This window comes from Triticum dicoccoides, chromosome 4A (genome assembly GCF_002162155.2).
Source record: "Triticum dicoccoides isolate Atlit2015 ecotype Zavitan chromosome 4A, WEW_v2.0, whole genome shotgun sequence".
NCBI classification, from domain to species: Eukaryota; Viridiplantae; Streptophyta; class Magnoliopsida; order Poales; family Poaceae; genus Triticum; species Triticum dicoccoides.
The window spans coordinates 738412200-738426585 of NC_041386.1; the positions used below are offsets into that span (position 1 = coordinate 738412200).

General features: G+C 47.6%; 1 protein-coding gene across 1 annotated transcript; it reads left to right on the plus strand.

Moving 5' to 3' along the window:
- Positions 1-224: 224 nt before the first annotated feature.
- LOC119288293 (putative septum site-determining protein minD homolog, chloroplastic) lies at positions 225-2410 on the plus strand. The gene is made up of 2 exons (XM_037567931.1): positions 225-744; positions 1629-2410. The coding sequence occupies exons 1-2, from the start codon at positions 240-242 to the stop codon at positions 2063-2065; spliced, it is 942 nt and encodes a 313-aa protein (XP_037423828.1). The 5' UTR covers positions 225-239; the 3' UTR covers positions 2066-2410.
- Positions 2411-14386: the final 11976 nt, after the last annotated feature.

Genomic DNA, 14386 nt, shown 5'->3' on the forward strand with positions numbered 1-14386 from the left:
CAAAATTTGTACATTTAGATCAATCTTAAAGGACAATTTTTATGTTTCTTATAACAAAGAAAAAAAAGCAGTGCCATTTTTCACTTTGTTCTTGTGAGGGTAAAATGGGCATTTTTTTGCTAGTCTGAACTCTGAAGTGGTCGCACTGTGTAGGAGTGTGGTGTGGTTCCCATCAGCCATGGTCGCAGCCGCCACCTCGTGAGATCCTCCCGAAACCCTAGCCGCCGCCGCCCCGCCCAATGGCGTTCCCGCCGCGGCTCCTGCTGCCGCCCCGGCCCCCCTCGCCCTCGCCCGCACCGGCGCGGGCCTCCGCGCGGCCCAGCGGCGGCGGGGGGCGGACGGCGCCGGAGCTGTCGGGCCCGACGCCGCGGGTGGTGGTGGTGACCTCCGGCAAGGGCGGCGTGGGGAAGACCACCACCACGGCCAACCTGGCGGCCTCCCTGGCGCGGCTCGGGCTCCCCGTGGTGGCCGTGGACGCCGACGCCGGCCTCCGGAACCTCGACCTGCTGCTGGGGCTGGAGAACCGGGTGAACCTGACCGCCGCCGACGTGCTCGCCGGGGACTGCCGCCTCGACCAGGCCCTCGTCCGCCACCGCTCCCTCCGGGGCCTCCACCTGCTCTGCCTCTCCAAGCCCCGCTCCAAGCTGCCCCTCGCCTTCGGCTCCAAGACCCTCACCTGGGTCGCCGACGCCCTCCGCCGCGGCGCCGACCCGCCCGCCTTCATCCTCATCGACTGCCCCGCAGGTCCGCTCCGCATTTGCTTCACACCCGATGAATCCAAATTTCAATTAGCTCATTGCAATACGATCTTATCAGTATGATTCTACCATGAATCCATTGTCCGTGATATTCTCTAGTGTAGCTCAGTCGATTAATCGTGTGATTATACCGTTATACCTACACTCTAGCACCGATTAATCTTATGAAATGTAATAGCTAGTATGGTTAATTGTCAGTGTTTTTTGCCCCTTGATTTGCTTGAGGAATGCAGCTGCTGCTGTTTGTTCACCCTTCCCTAGATCATAAGGATTTCAGAGCCAGCGCTTGTACTGAATCTCTGATTGTTTCATGATGCTTTTGCGCACTTGTGGTATGCCGGTATGGGGATGGTATCTGGATTTGTCAGATTTGAGCCATTTATTGGGTTATTCTTACCGGGTTAATTCTTAGAACAGTGTATCTAAGTTGCATTTTCTTACTGCTGTTCTCAAGCAGCATTATTCAAGTTTCACTGCTTGAACTTGTCATATAACGCCATTTTAACAAACTGCTTGGTGGCTAGTAGTATCATGTATCTGTAATGTACTCCTCCGTTCCTAAATATTTGTCTTTTTAGAGATTGACTACCGCATACGGATGTATATAGATATATTTTAGAGTGTAGATTCACTCATTTTGCTTCGTATGTAGTCACTTGTTGGAATCTCTAGAAAGACAAATATTTAGGAATGGAGGGAGTAGCAGTGAATGTTTGCATGATTCTGTAGTATAATTTGCATCATCAGTAACAGTTCACAAGATATTTGATGATTGCCAGCCTCTGCAGTATGCATTCAGCCCTGTCTGTTCCATGCAGTTGCCTGAAACGCGCACCTTCGTGCTGCCTAATTTGTTTTTTTCCCCTGTAGGTGTTGATGCCGGGTTTGTCACAGCCATAGCCCCTGCAGAAGAGGCGGTGCTTGTCACCACTCCCGACATCACGGCACTCCGTGATGCAGACCGCGTCGCGGGGCTGCTGGAGTGCGACGGCATCAAGGACATCAAGATCATTGTGAACAGAGTGCGGCCGGACCTGGTGAGGGGGGAGGACATGATGTCAGCTCTCGACGTGCAAGAAATGCTCGGGTTGCCTCTGCTAGGCGTTGTGCCGGAAGATTCAGAGGTAATCCGCAGCACAAACAGGGGCGTGCCGTTGGTGCTGACGGACCCGCCCACGCCCGCGGGCCTCGCCCTGGAGCAGGCGACGTGGCGTCTGGTGGAGCGGGACGCGATGACGGCCGTCATGGTCGAGGAGCAGGAGCGGCCCAAGAAGAAGGGCGGCTTCTTCTCCTTCTTCGGCGGGTGATGGAGCCTGAGCGGAGTCGAGCCGCCGGTGACGCGCGTGTTGTGTATAGAGCTGCGATTTGGAGCTGCTTAGTCGTTTTTTCGGTTTGCTTTTGCTCTTGTTTTTTTTCCTAGCATAGCACGATTCATTTGGCGTGCTTGATTCCACGGAGAGACGAAGAGTCTTTCCTTTTTCTTTCAAATTTGCGGTGAACATTAGCAGAGTAAATGTATGTAGTTTTGTGGTTGATTGCTTCTTGCTGTTGCAGCAGTGAGCTCATCTTGTTCGAGTGTTGTTGTTCATGGCTTAATTTTGATTGCTGAACTGAGATGGAAAGGAAATGGGAGAGAAGAGGAACAGAGAAAATTGATCAGGGGCGTTGCTCCTTTTTATCCTTCCCAGGAACGCACCCATTGCAAGCCATTAGAACAATATTTCTTTGTTCCTTTTTTCTTGGCATTGGGGCCTCCAGTACCCCTCTTGATGTCATTTACCACCTCCAAACAATCTGAGGCCACGCAAATGTTCCTGACTGCCAGATCATCGGCGAGTGCTAGTGCCTTGTGTGGCGAAAAACCACCGCCGAAGATCCCAGGTAGACTCCCCCTCCTGGTCGCGGCACAGAACAGCGACTGCACCTCCGCGGCATTGCCTAGCCACTGCTCCATCTGCATTGATCTTGACGCAACCGTTCGGTGGACGCAGCCATCGCTGTGGCCGGTTTTGGGCAGGAGCAGCTGGGCTAGGATAATCATTCCGGACTGTGATAAGAGCTAGATCACTGGTATAGTTGTTTACAGAACTGGTAGTTTGTTGCGGACTTTGGAAGATTGATTCATATATAGCCTTCCGTCTAGAATACCAAATCGACCAAAGAGTGATGACCATCCTTGTGAAGCTGGAATGATCCATCGACTCATGCAGCTCGAACAACCAAATCCTCGAATTGGCTTCTGCGTTTTCCCCCATACTTGAAACTATGGTATCTTCTGATAAAGCCCAAATGCATCGCGACATAGTGCAATCTATGAGAGCGTGTCTCCATGAATCCTCGCATCCACACAACGGGCAGGCGTCCTGCACAGCCATGTTCCTCCTCTTCAAAACATCTGTCGTTGGAAGTGAATGATATGCCAGTCTCCATAGGAAGATTCTTATCTTCGAAGGGACCTTAACTTTCCACAACAAGCTCTAGGATTTTTCGTCTCTATCAGAGCTAGACGAACGGTCCCTTCCTTGCAACCATTCCTCCCTCTGGATCTTAGTCTTTTGCAAAAAATTATATGCCGAGCTGACAGTGAATCTACCCTTCTTCTCTGGGTACCAAGCCCAAAAATCCTCTATATTGCGAGTACATATAGGTATCTTCAGAATAGCTTCAGCATCGATTGGGAGAAAAACTGCCCTGACTAGATCACCATTCCATGATGCAGTAGCTGGGAGAAGTAGCTCTGAGACGTACCTAGGGGGATCAGTCACCAGAGATGTGATCGGTCGCGGGGTCATCTCCTTCGGTATCCAGTTGTCAGCCCATATCTCCGTTGATTGGCCATTACCAATCTGGCGAATAATGTCTTGCCGTAACAAGTCTCGACCCTCCAGAACAGCACGCCAAATCTGAGACGGCTTTGTACCCAACTCCGCATCAAGGATCGTACCCGCAGGGTAATAAGCAGCCCTTAAGATCCTCGCACCGAGACTCGTTGGTTCTTGAAGCAATCTCCACGCTTGTCGAGCTAGCAGCGCAAAATAAAAAAGCTCAAGATCTCTGAAACCGAGGCCTCCCAGGTGCTTTGGTCGCGTCATGATATCCCAAGAGACCCAAGCTGGCTTGCGTTCACCTTGTTTGCAGCCCCACCAGAATTTCCGAATGATAAATTTTATATGATCACACAAACCTCTCGGCAGCTTAAAATATGACATGGAGTAAACCGGGATAGCTTGTTCTACCAATTTAATTAGAACATCTTTTCCACCCGTCGAGAGGCACTTACTCATCCAGCCCTTCACCTTATCCCAAACCCTATCGCTCAAATATTTGAATGTTCCCTTTTTTGAGTGACCCACATCAGTTGGCATACCAAGATATCTATCACTCAGGGATTCATTAGGAACTTGCAAATACCCTTTAACAACATTACGAACTAACTCCGGGCAGCCCTTGCTGAAAAATATAGAGGATTTCTCCTTATTGATTCTCTGCCCCGAAGCCATACAGTAAATATCCAATAGGTTTGACACTTCTTCTGCTCCATTGACACTTGCCCTGAAAAACAGCAGGCTGTCATCCGCGAATAAAAGATGATTCACTGCCGGTGCCGACGGTGCCACCTTAATGCCGCTGTGCTGGGATGATTGATTCTGGGATTTTAAGAGCCACGAAAGGCCCTCTGCTGCAATCAAGAAAAGGTATGAAGAGATTGGGTCTTCCTGTCGAATACCTCGTGAGGGTGCAAACACCTCAGACTTCACACCATTAAACATAACATAGAAAGTTATTGAGCTTACCATGGTCATCACAATATCAACCCACTGTGGTGCAAAGCCCAACTTATGCATCATAGCCCTCAAATAGGTCCACTCTACTCGATCTTACGCCTTCATCATATCGAGCTTAAGAGCAACATAGCTATTATTTTTTGATCTGCTCCTCTTCATGAAGTGCAAACATTCATAGGCTGAGATGATGTTGTTTGTTATCAATCTCCCTGGTACAAAAGCTAATTGTTCCTCTGAAATAATATCCGGAAGGACTAACTTCAAACGGTTCGAGAGCACTTTGGGGGCAATCTTGTAGAAAACGTTACACAAACTTTTCAGGCAAAATTGGGACAGTAAAGTTGGGTTTTGTACCTTTGGGATGAGAACCAGCAAAGTATCGTTGATGCACGCCGGGCTCTCCTCTCCTTTCACAATAGCTAGTACCGATCTGGTTACCACTTCGCCACACATATCCCAGTGCCTCTGAAAAAAGTGTGCTGGGAATCCATCGGGACCCGGAGATTTTGTGGGAAACATTTGGAAAAGTGCCTCTTTCACCTCCTTGTCACTGTACGGTGCAAGTAGAGTGTCATTCATCGCTTGTGTTACTTTCACAGGAACATATTGAAGCACATCATCTACCCCCTGAACCCCTTCCGAGGTGTATAGGGTTTTGTAAAAATCTAGAGCCATCTGTTGCATCTCTGTCAGATCATCTGTCATTTGCCCGTTCGGTCGTTGCAGGGCCTTAATCAGATTTTTCCTCCGGTGCAAAGAAGCTCTCATGTGGAAAAATGCGAGTTTCGGTCCCCGCTGAAAGCCACCCCACAAGGGATCGTTGTCTCCACATTAGTTCCTCCCTTAAATATAGCTCAATCAAACGATCATTGATCTTAATCTCTGCATGTGATGGCCCTACTCGCAAAACATCGCTGCGCATACATTCAAGCTCCTTCTTTAAACATCTGATCTCCCCTCTCACACTTCCAAAAGTGGTGCGTGACCAGTGTCCTAAACTGTTAGCTAGTGCCTCGAGATTAGCAGGCACTTCATGCACTGTGAGGTTGTGGCTGTTGGACTCCCATGCGGACTGGATAGTAGGTTTTAGCTCTGGGTGTGTATCCCACATCACCTCATATCTAAACTGGTTCTTCTTTTTTCTTCTCCCAATAGGTTCAGACAATTGTAACAATATTGGCGAGTGATCTGAGGTCGCCGCAGTGAGATGCTCGACCGTCGCAGCGGGCAAGAAACCGCACCAGTCTACCGAGCCCAGAGCTCTATCCAGCCTCACATGGGTATAAGAGCCACCCGCTACTCTTTTCTCGTACGTCCACCTAGTGCGCTTGAAACCGAGGTCAACCAAACCACATACATGTTGGAAATATGCCCTAGAGGCAATAATAAAATGATTGTTGTTATATTTCCTTGTTCATGATAATTGTCTATTGTTCATGCTATAATTGTATTAACCGGAAACCGTGATACATGTGTGAATACATAGACCACAACATGTCCCTAGTGAGCCTCTAGTTGAGTAGCTCGTTGATCAACAGATGGTCATGGTTTCCTGACTATGGACATTGGATGTCATTGATAACGAGATCACATCATTAGGAAAATGATGTGATGGACAAGACCCAATACTAAGCATAGCACAAGATCGTGTAGTTCCTCTGCTAAAGCTTTTCTAATGTCAAGTATCATTTCCTTAGACCATGAGATTGTGTAATTCCCGGATACCGTAAGAGTGCTTTGGGTGTACCAAACGTCATAACGTAACTGGGTGACTATAAAGGTGCACTGCAGGTATCTCCGAAAGTGTCTGTTGGGTTGGCACGAATCGAGACTGGAATTTGTCACTCCGTATGACGGAGAGGTATCTCTGGGCCCACTCGGTAATGCATCATCATAATGAGCTCAATGTGACTAAAAGGTTAGTCACGGGATCATGCATTATGGAACGAGTAAAGTGACTTGCCGGTAACGAGATTGAACGAGGTATTGGGATACCGACGATCGAATCTCGGGCAAGTAACATACCGATTGACAAAGGGAATTGTATACGAGATTACTTGAATCCTCGACATTGTGTTCATCCGATGAGATCATCGTGGAACATGTGGGAGCCAACATGGGTATCCAGATCCCGTTGTTGGTTATTGGCCGGAGAGCTGTCTCTGTCATGTCTGCGTGATTCTCGAACTCGTAGGGTCTACACACTTAAGGTTCGATGACGCTAGGGTTATAAGGAAGATTTGTGTGTGATTACCGAATGTTGTTCGGAGTCCCGGATGAGATCCCGGACGTCATGAGGAGTTCCGGAATGGTATGGAGGTAAAGATTTATATATGGGAAGTCATCATACAGTCACCGAAAGTTTTCGGGGGTATACCGGTATTGTACTGGGACCACCGGAGGGGTTTCGGGGGTCCACCGGGAGGGTCCACCTGCCCCGGAGGGCCTTATGGGCTGTGGGTGGAAGGGAAGCAGCCCCAAGAGGGCTGGGCGCCACCCCCCTAGGGCCCATGCGCCTAGGGTTGGGGGGAACCCTAAGGGCTCATTTGGTTGCAGGGTTTCCCCCTGGGATCCCCACCTTTTTCCGGTGTATGAAAGCCACATGGAATCTCTTGCCAGGGAGAACCAGCGCCACATTTGGACGACCCGATTCATGGGGCGGCCCAGCCCAAACCCTCCTATTTTCCCGGGCAGAACTTCCACGCCCCTGCACTCGTGGAGAATCTCCCCGTGCCGTCTCCCTCGCGATGCTGCGACTCGCAGCTCCTCCTAGCGAAGCGGCGGCTCCTCTCACCTGGACCACCAAATGACCATCCAAAACAGGAGAACTCCCCCGTGGAAGCCCATGTGCTGTTGAAATTTCCCTCTCGGGGTTTACTGCCCTGGGTTGTCCTCCCGTAGCCACCAAACAAAGCCTAAGGGGGGGGGGGGCGTCTCCCCTTGCTTGGGGGGCAAGCCTCCTCCCCCCTTGGCCGCCGCCCCCCTCTAGATCCCATCTAGAGGGGCCGCCCCCTTACCCCTTCTCCTATAAATAGAGGGGCGAGGGGAGGGATGCAGCACCACATCCAAGGCGCAGCCCCTCCCCTCCCCAACACCTCTCCTCCTCCGCGCGTGCTTGGTGAAGCCCTGCCAGAGTACTGCCACTCCATCACCACCACGCCGTCGTGCTGCTGTTGGAGCCTTCTTCCTCAACCTCTCCCTCCTTGTTGGATCAAGGCGCGGGAGACGTCACCGGGCTGCACGTGTGTTGAACGCGAAGGTGCCGTTGTTCGGCGCTAAGATCGGAATCTACCGCGATCTGAATCCGCGTTCTTGTAACGCTTCCTTCTCGCGATCTTCAAGGGTATGAAGATGCACTCCCCTCTCTCTTGTTGCTAGTTACTCCATAGATTGATCTTGGTGATGCGTAGAATTTTTTTAATTTCTGCAACGATCCCCAACAGTGGCATCATGAGCTAGGTCTATGCGTAGTTTCTATGCACGAGTAGAAACAAGTTTGTTGTGGGCGTCGATTTTGTCAATTTACTTGCCACTACTAGTCTTATATTATTTCGGAGGCATCGTGGGATGAAGCGGCCCGGACCGACCTTACACGTACGCTTACGTGAGATAGGTTCCACCGACTGACATGCACTAGTTGCATAAGGTGGCTAGCGGGTGTCTGTCTCTCCCACTTTAGTCGGATCGGATTCGATGAAAAGGGTCCTTATGAAGGGTAAATAGCAATTGGCATATCACGTTGTGGTTTTGGCATAGGTAAGAAACGTTCTTGCTAGAAACCTATAGCAGCCACGTAAAAACTTGCAACAACAATTAGAGGACGTCTAACTTGTTTTTGCAGCATATGCCGTGTGATGTGATATGGCCAAAAAGGATGTGATGAATGAAATATATGTGATGTATGAGATTGATCATATTCTTGTAATAGGAATCACGACTTGCACGTCGATGAGTATGACAATCGGCAGTAGCCATATGAGTTGTCTTTATTTATTGTATGACCTGCGTGTCACTGAATAACACCATGTAATTACTTTACTTCATTGCTAAACCGTTAGCCATAGTAGTAGAAGTAATAGTTGGCGAGACAACTTCATGGAGACACGATGATGGAGATCATGGTGTCATGCCGGTGACGTTGATGATCATGGCGCCCCGAAGATGGAGATCAAAAGGAGCAAAATGATATTGGCCATATCATGTCACTATTTGATTGCATGTGATGTTTATCATGTTTTTGCATCTTATTTGCTTAGAACGACGATAGTAAATAAGATGATCCCTCATAATAATTTCAAGAAAGTGTTTCCCCTAACTGTGCGCCATTGCGAAAGTTTGTTGTTTCGAAGCACCACGTGATGATCGGGTGTGATAGATTCTAACGTTCACATACAATGGGTGTAAGCCAGATTTACACATGCAAAACACTTAGGTTGACTTGACGAGCCTAGCATGTACAGACATGGCCTCAGAACACAAGAGACCGAAAGGTCGAACATGAGTCGTATAGCAGATACGATCAACATGAAGATGTTCACCGATGATGACTAGTCCGTCTCATGTGATGATCGTACACGGCCTAGTTGACTCGGATCATGTATCACTTAGATGACTAGAGGGATGTCTATCTGAGTGGGAGTTCATTAAATAATTTGATTAGATGAACTTAATTATCATGAACTTAGTCTAAAACTTTTGCAAAATGTCTTGTAGATCAAATGGCCCACGCTCATGTCAACCTCAACTTCAACGCGTTCCTAGAGAAAACCAAGCTGAAAGACGATGGTAGCAACTATACGGACTAGGTCCGGAACTTGAGGATCATCCTCATAGCTGCCAAGAAAGCATATGTCCTTGAAGTACCGCTAGGTGAAGCACCCGTCCCGGCGAATCCATACGTTATGAACGCCTGGCAGTCGCGTGTTGATGATTACTCCCTGGTTCAGTGCGGCATGCTTTACAGCTTAGAATCGGGGCTCCAAAAACGTTTCGAGCAGCACGGAGCATATGAGGTGTTCCAAGAGCTGAAAATGGTTTTCCAATCTCATGCCCGGGTCGAGAGGTATGAAGTCTCCGACAAGTTCTACAGTTGTAAGATGGAGGAGAATAGTTCTGTCAGCGAGCACATACTCAAAATGTCTGGATTGCACAACCACTTGTCTCAGCTGGACATTAACCTCCCGGATGAGACGGTCATTGACAGAATCCTTCAGTCGCTCCCACCTAGCTACAAGAGCTTTGTGATGAACTACAATATGCAGGGGATGGTGAAAACCATTCCTGAGGTATTTTTAATGCTGAAATCAGCGGAGGTGGAGATCAAAAAGGAACATCAAGTGTTGATGGTCAATAAAACCACTAGTTTCAAGAAAGGCAAGGGTAAGAAGAACTTCAAGAAGGACGGCAAGGGAGTTGCCGCGCCCGGTAAGCCAGTTTCCGGGAAGAAGCCAAAGCACGGACCCAAACCTGAGACTGAGTGTTTTTATTGCAAGGGAAACAGTCACTGGAAGCGGAACTGCCTCAAGTACTTAGCGGACAAGAAGGCTGGCAATACCAAAGGTATATGTGATATACATGTTATTGATGTGTACCTTACCAGTACTCGTAGTAGCTCCTGGGTATTTGATACCGGTGCGGTTGCTCATATTTGTAACTCAAAACAGGAGCTGCGGAATAAGCGGAGACTGGCGGACGAGGTGACGATGCGCGTCGGGAATGGTTCCAAGGTCGATGTGATCGCCGTCGGCACGCTACCTCTACATTTACCTACGGGATTAGTTTTAAACCTCAATAATTGTTATTTAGTGCCAGCTTTGAGCATGAACATTGTATCTGGATCTCGTTTAATACGAGATGGCTACTCATTTAAATCCGAGAATAATGGTTATTCTATTTATATGAGAGATATGTTTGGTCATGCCCTGCTGGTCAATGGTTTATTCTTAATGAATCTCGAACGTGATGTTACACATATTCATAGTGTGAATACCAAAAGATGTAAGATTGATAATGATAGCCCCACATACCCGTGGCACTGCCGCCTTGGTCACATTGGTGTCAAACACATGAAAAAGCTCCATGCAGATGGACTTTTGGAGTCTCTTGGTTACAAATCATTTGACACGTGCGAACCATGCCTCATGGGCAAAATGACCAAGACTCCGTTCTCCGGAACAATGGAGCGAGCAACCAAACTTATTGGAAATTATACATACTGATGTGTGTGGCCCAATGAGCGTTGAGGCTCGCGGTGGCTATCGTTATGTTCTCATCCTCACTGAGGACTTAAGTAGATATGGGTATGTCTACTTAATGAAACACAAGTCTGAGACCTTTGAAAAGTTCAAGGAATTTCAGAATGAGGTAGAGAATCAACGTGACAGAAAAATAAAGTTCTTACAATCAGATCGTGGGGAAGAATATTTAAGTCACGAGTTTGATACGCACTTAAGGAAATGTGGAATTGCTTCACAACTCTAGTCGCCTGGAACACCTCAGCGTAACGGTGTGTCCGAACGTCGTAATCGCACTCTATTGGATATGGTGCGGTCTATGATGTCTCTTACCGATTTACCGCTATCATTTTGGGGATACGCTTTAGAGATAGCTACATTCACTTTAAATAGGGCACCGTCTAAATCCGTTGAGACGACACCGTATGAGTTATGGTTTGGAAAGAAACCTAAGCTGTCGTTTCTAAAAGTTTGGGGATGCGATGCTTATGTCAAGAAAGTTCAACCTGAAAAGCTCGAACCCAAGTCGGAAAAATGCGTCTTCATAGGATACCCTAAGGAAACAATTGGGTATACCTTCTACCTCAGATCCGAAGGCAAGATTTTCGTTGCCAAGAACGTGTCCTTTCTGGAGAAAGAGTTTCTCTCGAAAGAAGTAAGTGGGAGGAAAGTGGAACTTGATGAAGTACTACCTCTTGAACCGGTAAGTAGCGCAGCTCAGGAAGATGTTCCTGTGGTGCCTGCACCGACTAGAGAGGAAGTTAATGATGATGATCAAGGTACCTCGGATCAAGGTGCTACTGAACTTTGTAGGTCCACAAGGACACGTTCCACACCAGAATGGTATGGCAACCCTGTCCTAGAAATCATGTTGTTAGACAACGGTGAACCTTCGAACTATGAAGAAGCGATGGCGGGCCCAGACTCCAACAAATGGCTTGAAGCCATGCAATCCGAGATAGGATCCATGTATGAAAACAAAGTATGGACTTTGACAGACTTGCCTGATGATCGGCGAGCGATAGAAAATAAATGGGTCTTTAAGAAGAAGACGGACGCGGATGGTAATGTTACCATCTATAAAGCTCGACTTGTCGCTAAGGGTTATCGACAAGTTCAAGGGGTTGACTACGATGAGACTTTCTCTCCCGTAGCGAAGCTGAAGTCCGTCCGAATCATGTTAGCAATTGCCGCATACTATGATTATGAGATATGGCAAATGGACGTCAAAACGGCATTCCTTAACGGCTATCTTAAGGAAGAATTGTATATGATGCAGCCGGAAGGTTTTGTCGATCCTAAGAATACTAACAAGGTATGCAAGCTCCAGCGATCCATCTATGGGCTGGTGCAAGCATCTCGGAGTTGGAACATTCACTTTAATGAAATGATCAAAGCGTTTGGGTTTATGCAGACTTATGGAGAAGCCTGCGTTTACAAGAAAGTGAGTGGGAGATCTGTAGCAGTTCTCATATTATATGTGGATGGCATACTTTTGATGGGAAATGATATAGAACTTTTGGACAGCATAAAGGCCTACTTGAATAAGTGTTTTTCAATGAAGGACCTTGGAGAAGTTGCTTATATATTAGGCATCAAGATCTATAGAGATAGATCGAGACGCCTCATAGGTCTTTCACAAAGCACATACCTTGATAAGATATTGAAGAAGTTCAATATGGATCAGTCCAAGAAGGGATTCTTGCCTGTGTTGCAAGGTGTGAAATTGAGCTCGGCTCAATGACGACCACGGCAGAAGATAGAGAAAAGATGAGTGTCATCCCCCATACCTCGGCCATAGGGTCTATTATGTATGCCATGCTGTGTACCAGACCTGATGTAAACCTTGCCGTAAGCTTGGTAGCAAGGTACCAAAGTAATCCCGGCATGAAACACTAGACAACGGTCAAGAATATCCTGAAGTATCTGAAAGGGACTAAGGATATGTTTCTCGTTTATGGAGGTGACGAAGAGCTCGTCGTAAAGGGTTACGTCAATGCTAGCTACGACACAGATCTGGATGACTCCAAGTCATAAACCGGATACATGTATATTTTGAATGGTGGGGCAGTAAGCTGGTGCAGTAGCAAGCAAAGCGTCGTGGCGAGATCTACATGTGAAGCGGAGTACATGGCAGCCTCGGAGGCAGCACATGAAGCAATCTGGATGAAGGAGTTCATTACCGACCTAGGGGTTATTCCCAATGCGTCGGGGCCGATGACTCTCTTCTGTGACAACACTAGAGCTATTGCCCTTGCCAAGGAGCCCAGGTTTCAGAAGAAGACCAGGCACATCAAGCGTCGCTTCAACTCCATTCGTGAAAATGTTCAAGATGGAGACATAGATATTTGCAAAGTGCATACGGATCTGAATGTTGCAGATCCGTTGACTAAACCGCGAGCAAAACATGATCAACACCAGAACTCTATGGGTGTTCAATTCATCACAGTGTAACTAGATTATTAACTCTAGTGCAAGTGGGAGACTGTTGGAAATATGCCCTAGAGGCAATAATAAAATGATTATTATTATATTTCCTTGTTCATGATAATTGTCTATTGTTCATGCTATAATTGTATTAACCGGAAGCCGTGATACATGTGTGAATACATAGACCACAATATGTCCCTAGTGAGCCTCTAGTTGACTAGCTCGTTGATCAACAGATGGTCATGGTTTCCTGACTATGGACATTGGATGTCATTGATAACGAGATCACATCATTAGGAAAATGATGTGATGGACAAGACCCAATACTAAGCATAGCACAAGATCGTGTAGTTCGTCTGCTAAAGCTTTTCTAATGTCAAGTATCATTTCCTTAGACCATGAGATTGTGTAACTCCCGGATACCGTAAGAGTGCTTTGGGTGTACCAAACGTCACAACGTAACTGGGTGACTATAAAGGTGCACTACAGGTATCTCTGAAAGTGTCTGTTGAGTTGGCACGAATCGAGACTGGAATTTGTCACTCCGTATGACGGAGAGGTATATATGGGCCCACTCGGTAATGCATCATCATAATGAGCTCAATGTGACTAAGAGGTTAGTAACGGGATCATGCATTATGAACGAGTAAAGTGACTTGCCGGTAACGAGATTGAACGAGGTATTGGGATACCGACGATCGAAACTCGGGCAAGTAACGTACCGATTGACAAAGGGAATTGTATACAGATTACTTGAATCCTCGACATTGTGGTTCATCCGATGATATATATCATCATGGAACATGTGGGAGCCAACATGGGTATCCAGATCCCGTTGTTGGTTATTGGCCGGAGAGCTGTCTCGGTCATGTCTGCGTGATTCCCGAACCCGTAGGGTCTACACACTTAAGGTTCAATGACGCTAGGGTTATAAGGAAGATTTGTGTGTGATTACCGAATGTTGTTCGGAGTCCCGGATGAGATACCAAACGTCACGAGGAGTTCCGGAATGGTACGGAGGTGAAGATTTATATATGGGAAGTCATCATACAGTCACCGGAAGTTTTCAGGGGTATACCGGGACCACCAGAGGGGTTCCGGGGGTCCACTGGGAGGGTCCACCTGCCCCGGAGGGCCTTATGGGCTGTGGGTGGAAGGGAACCATGCCCAAGAGGGACGG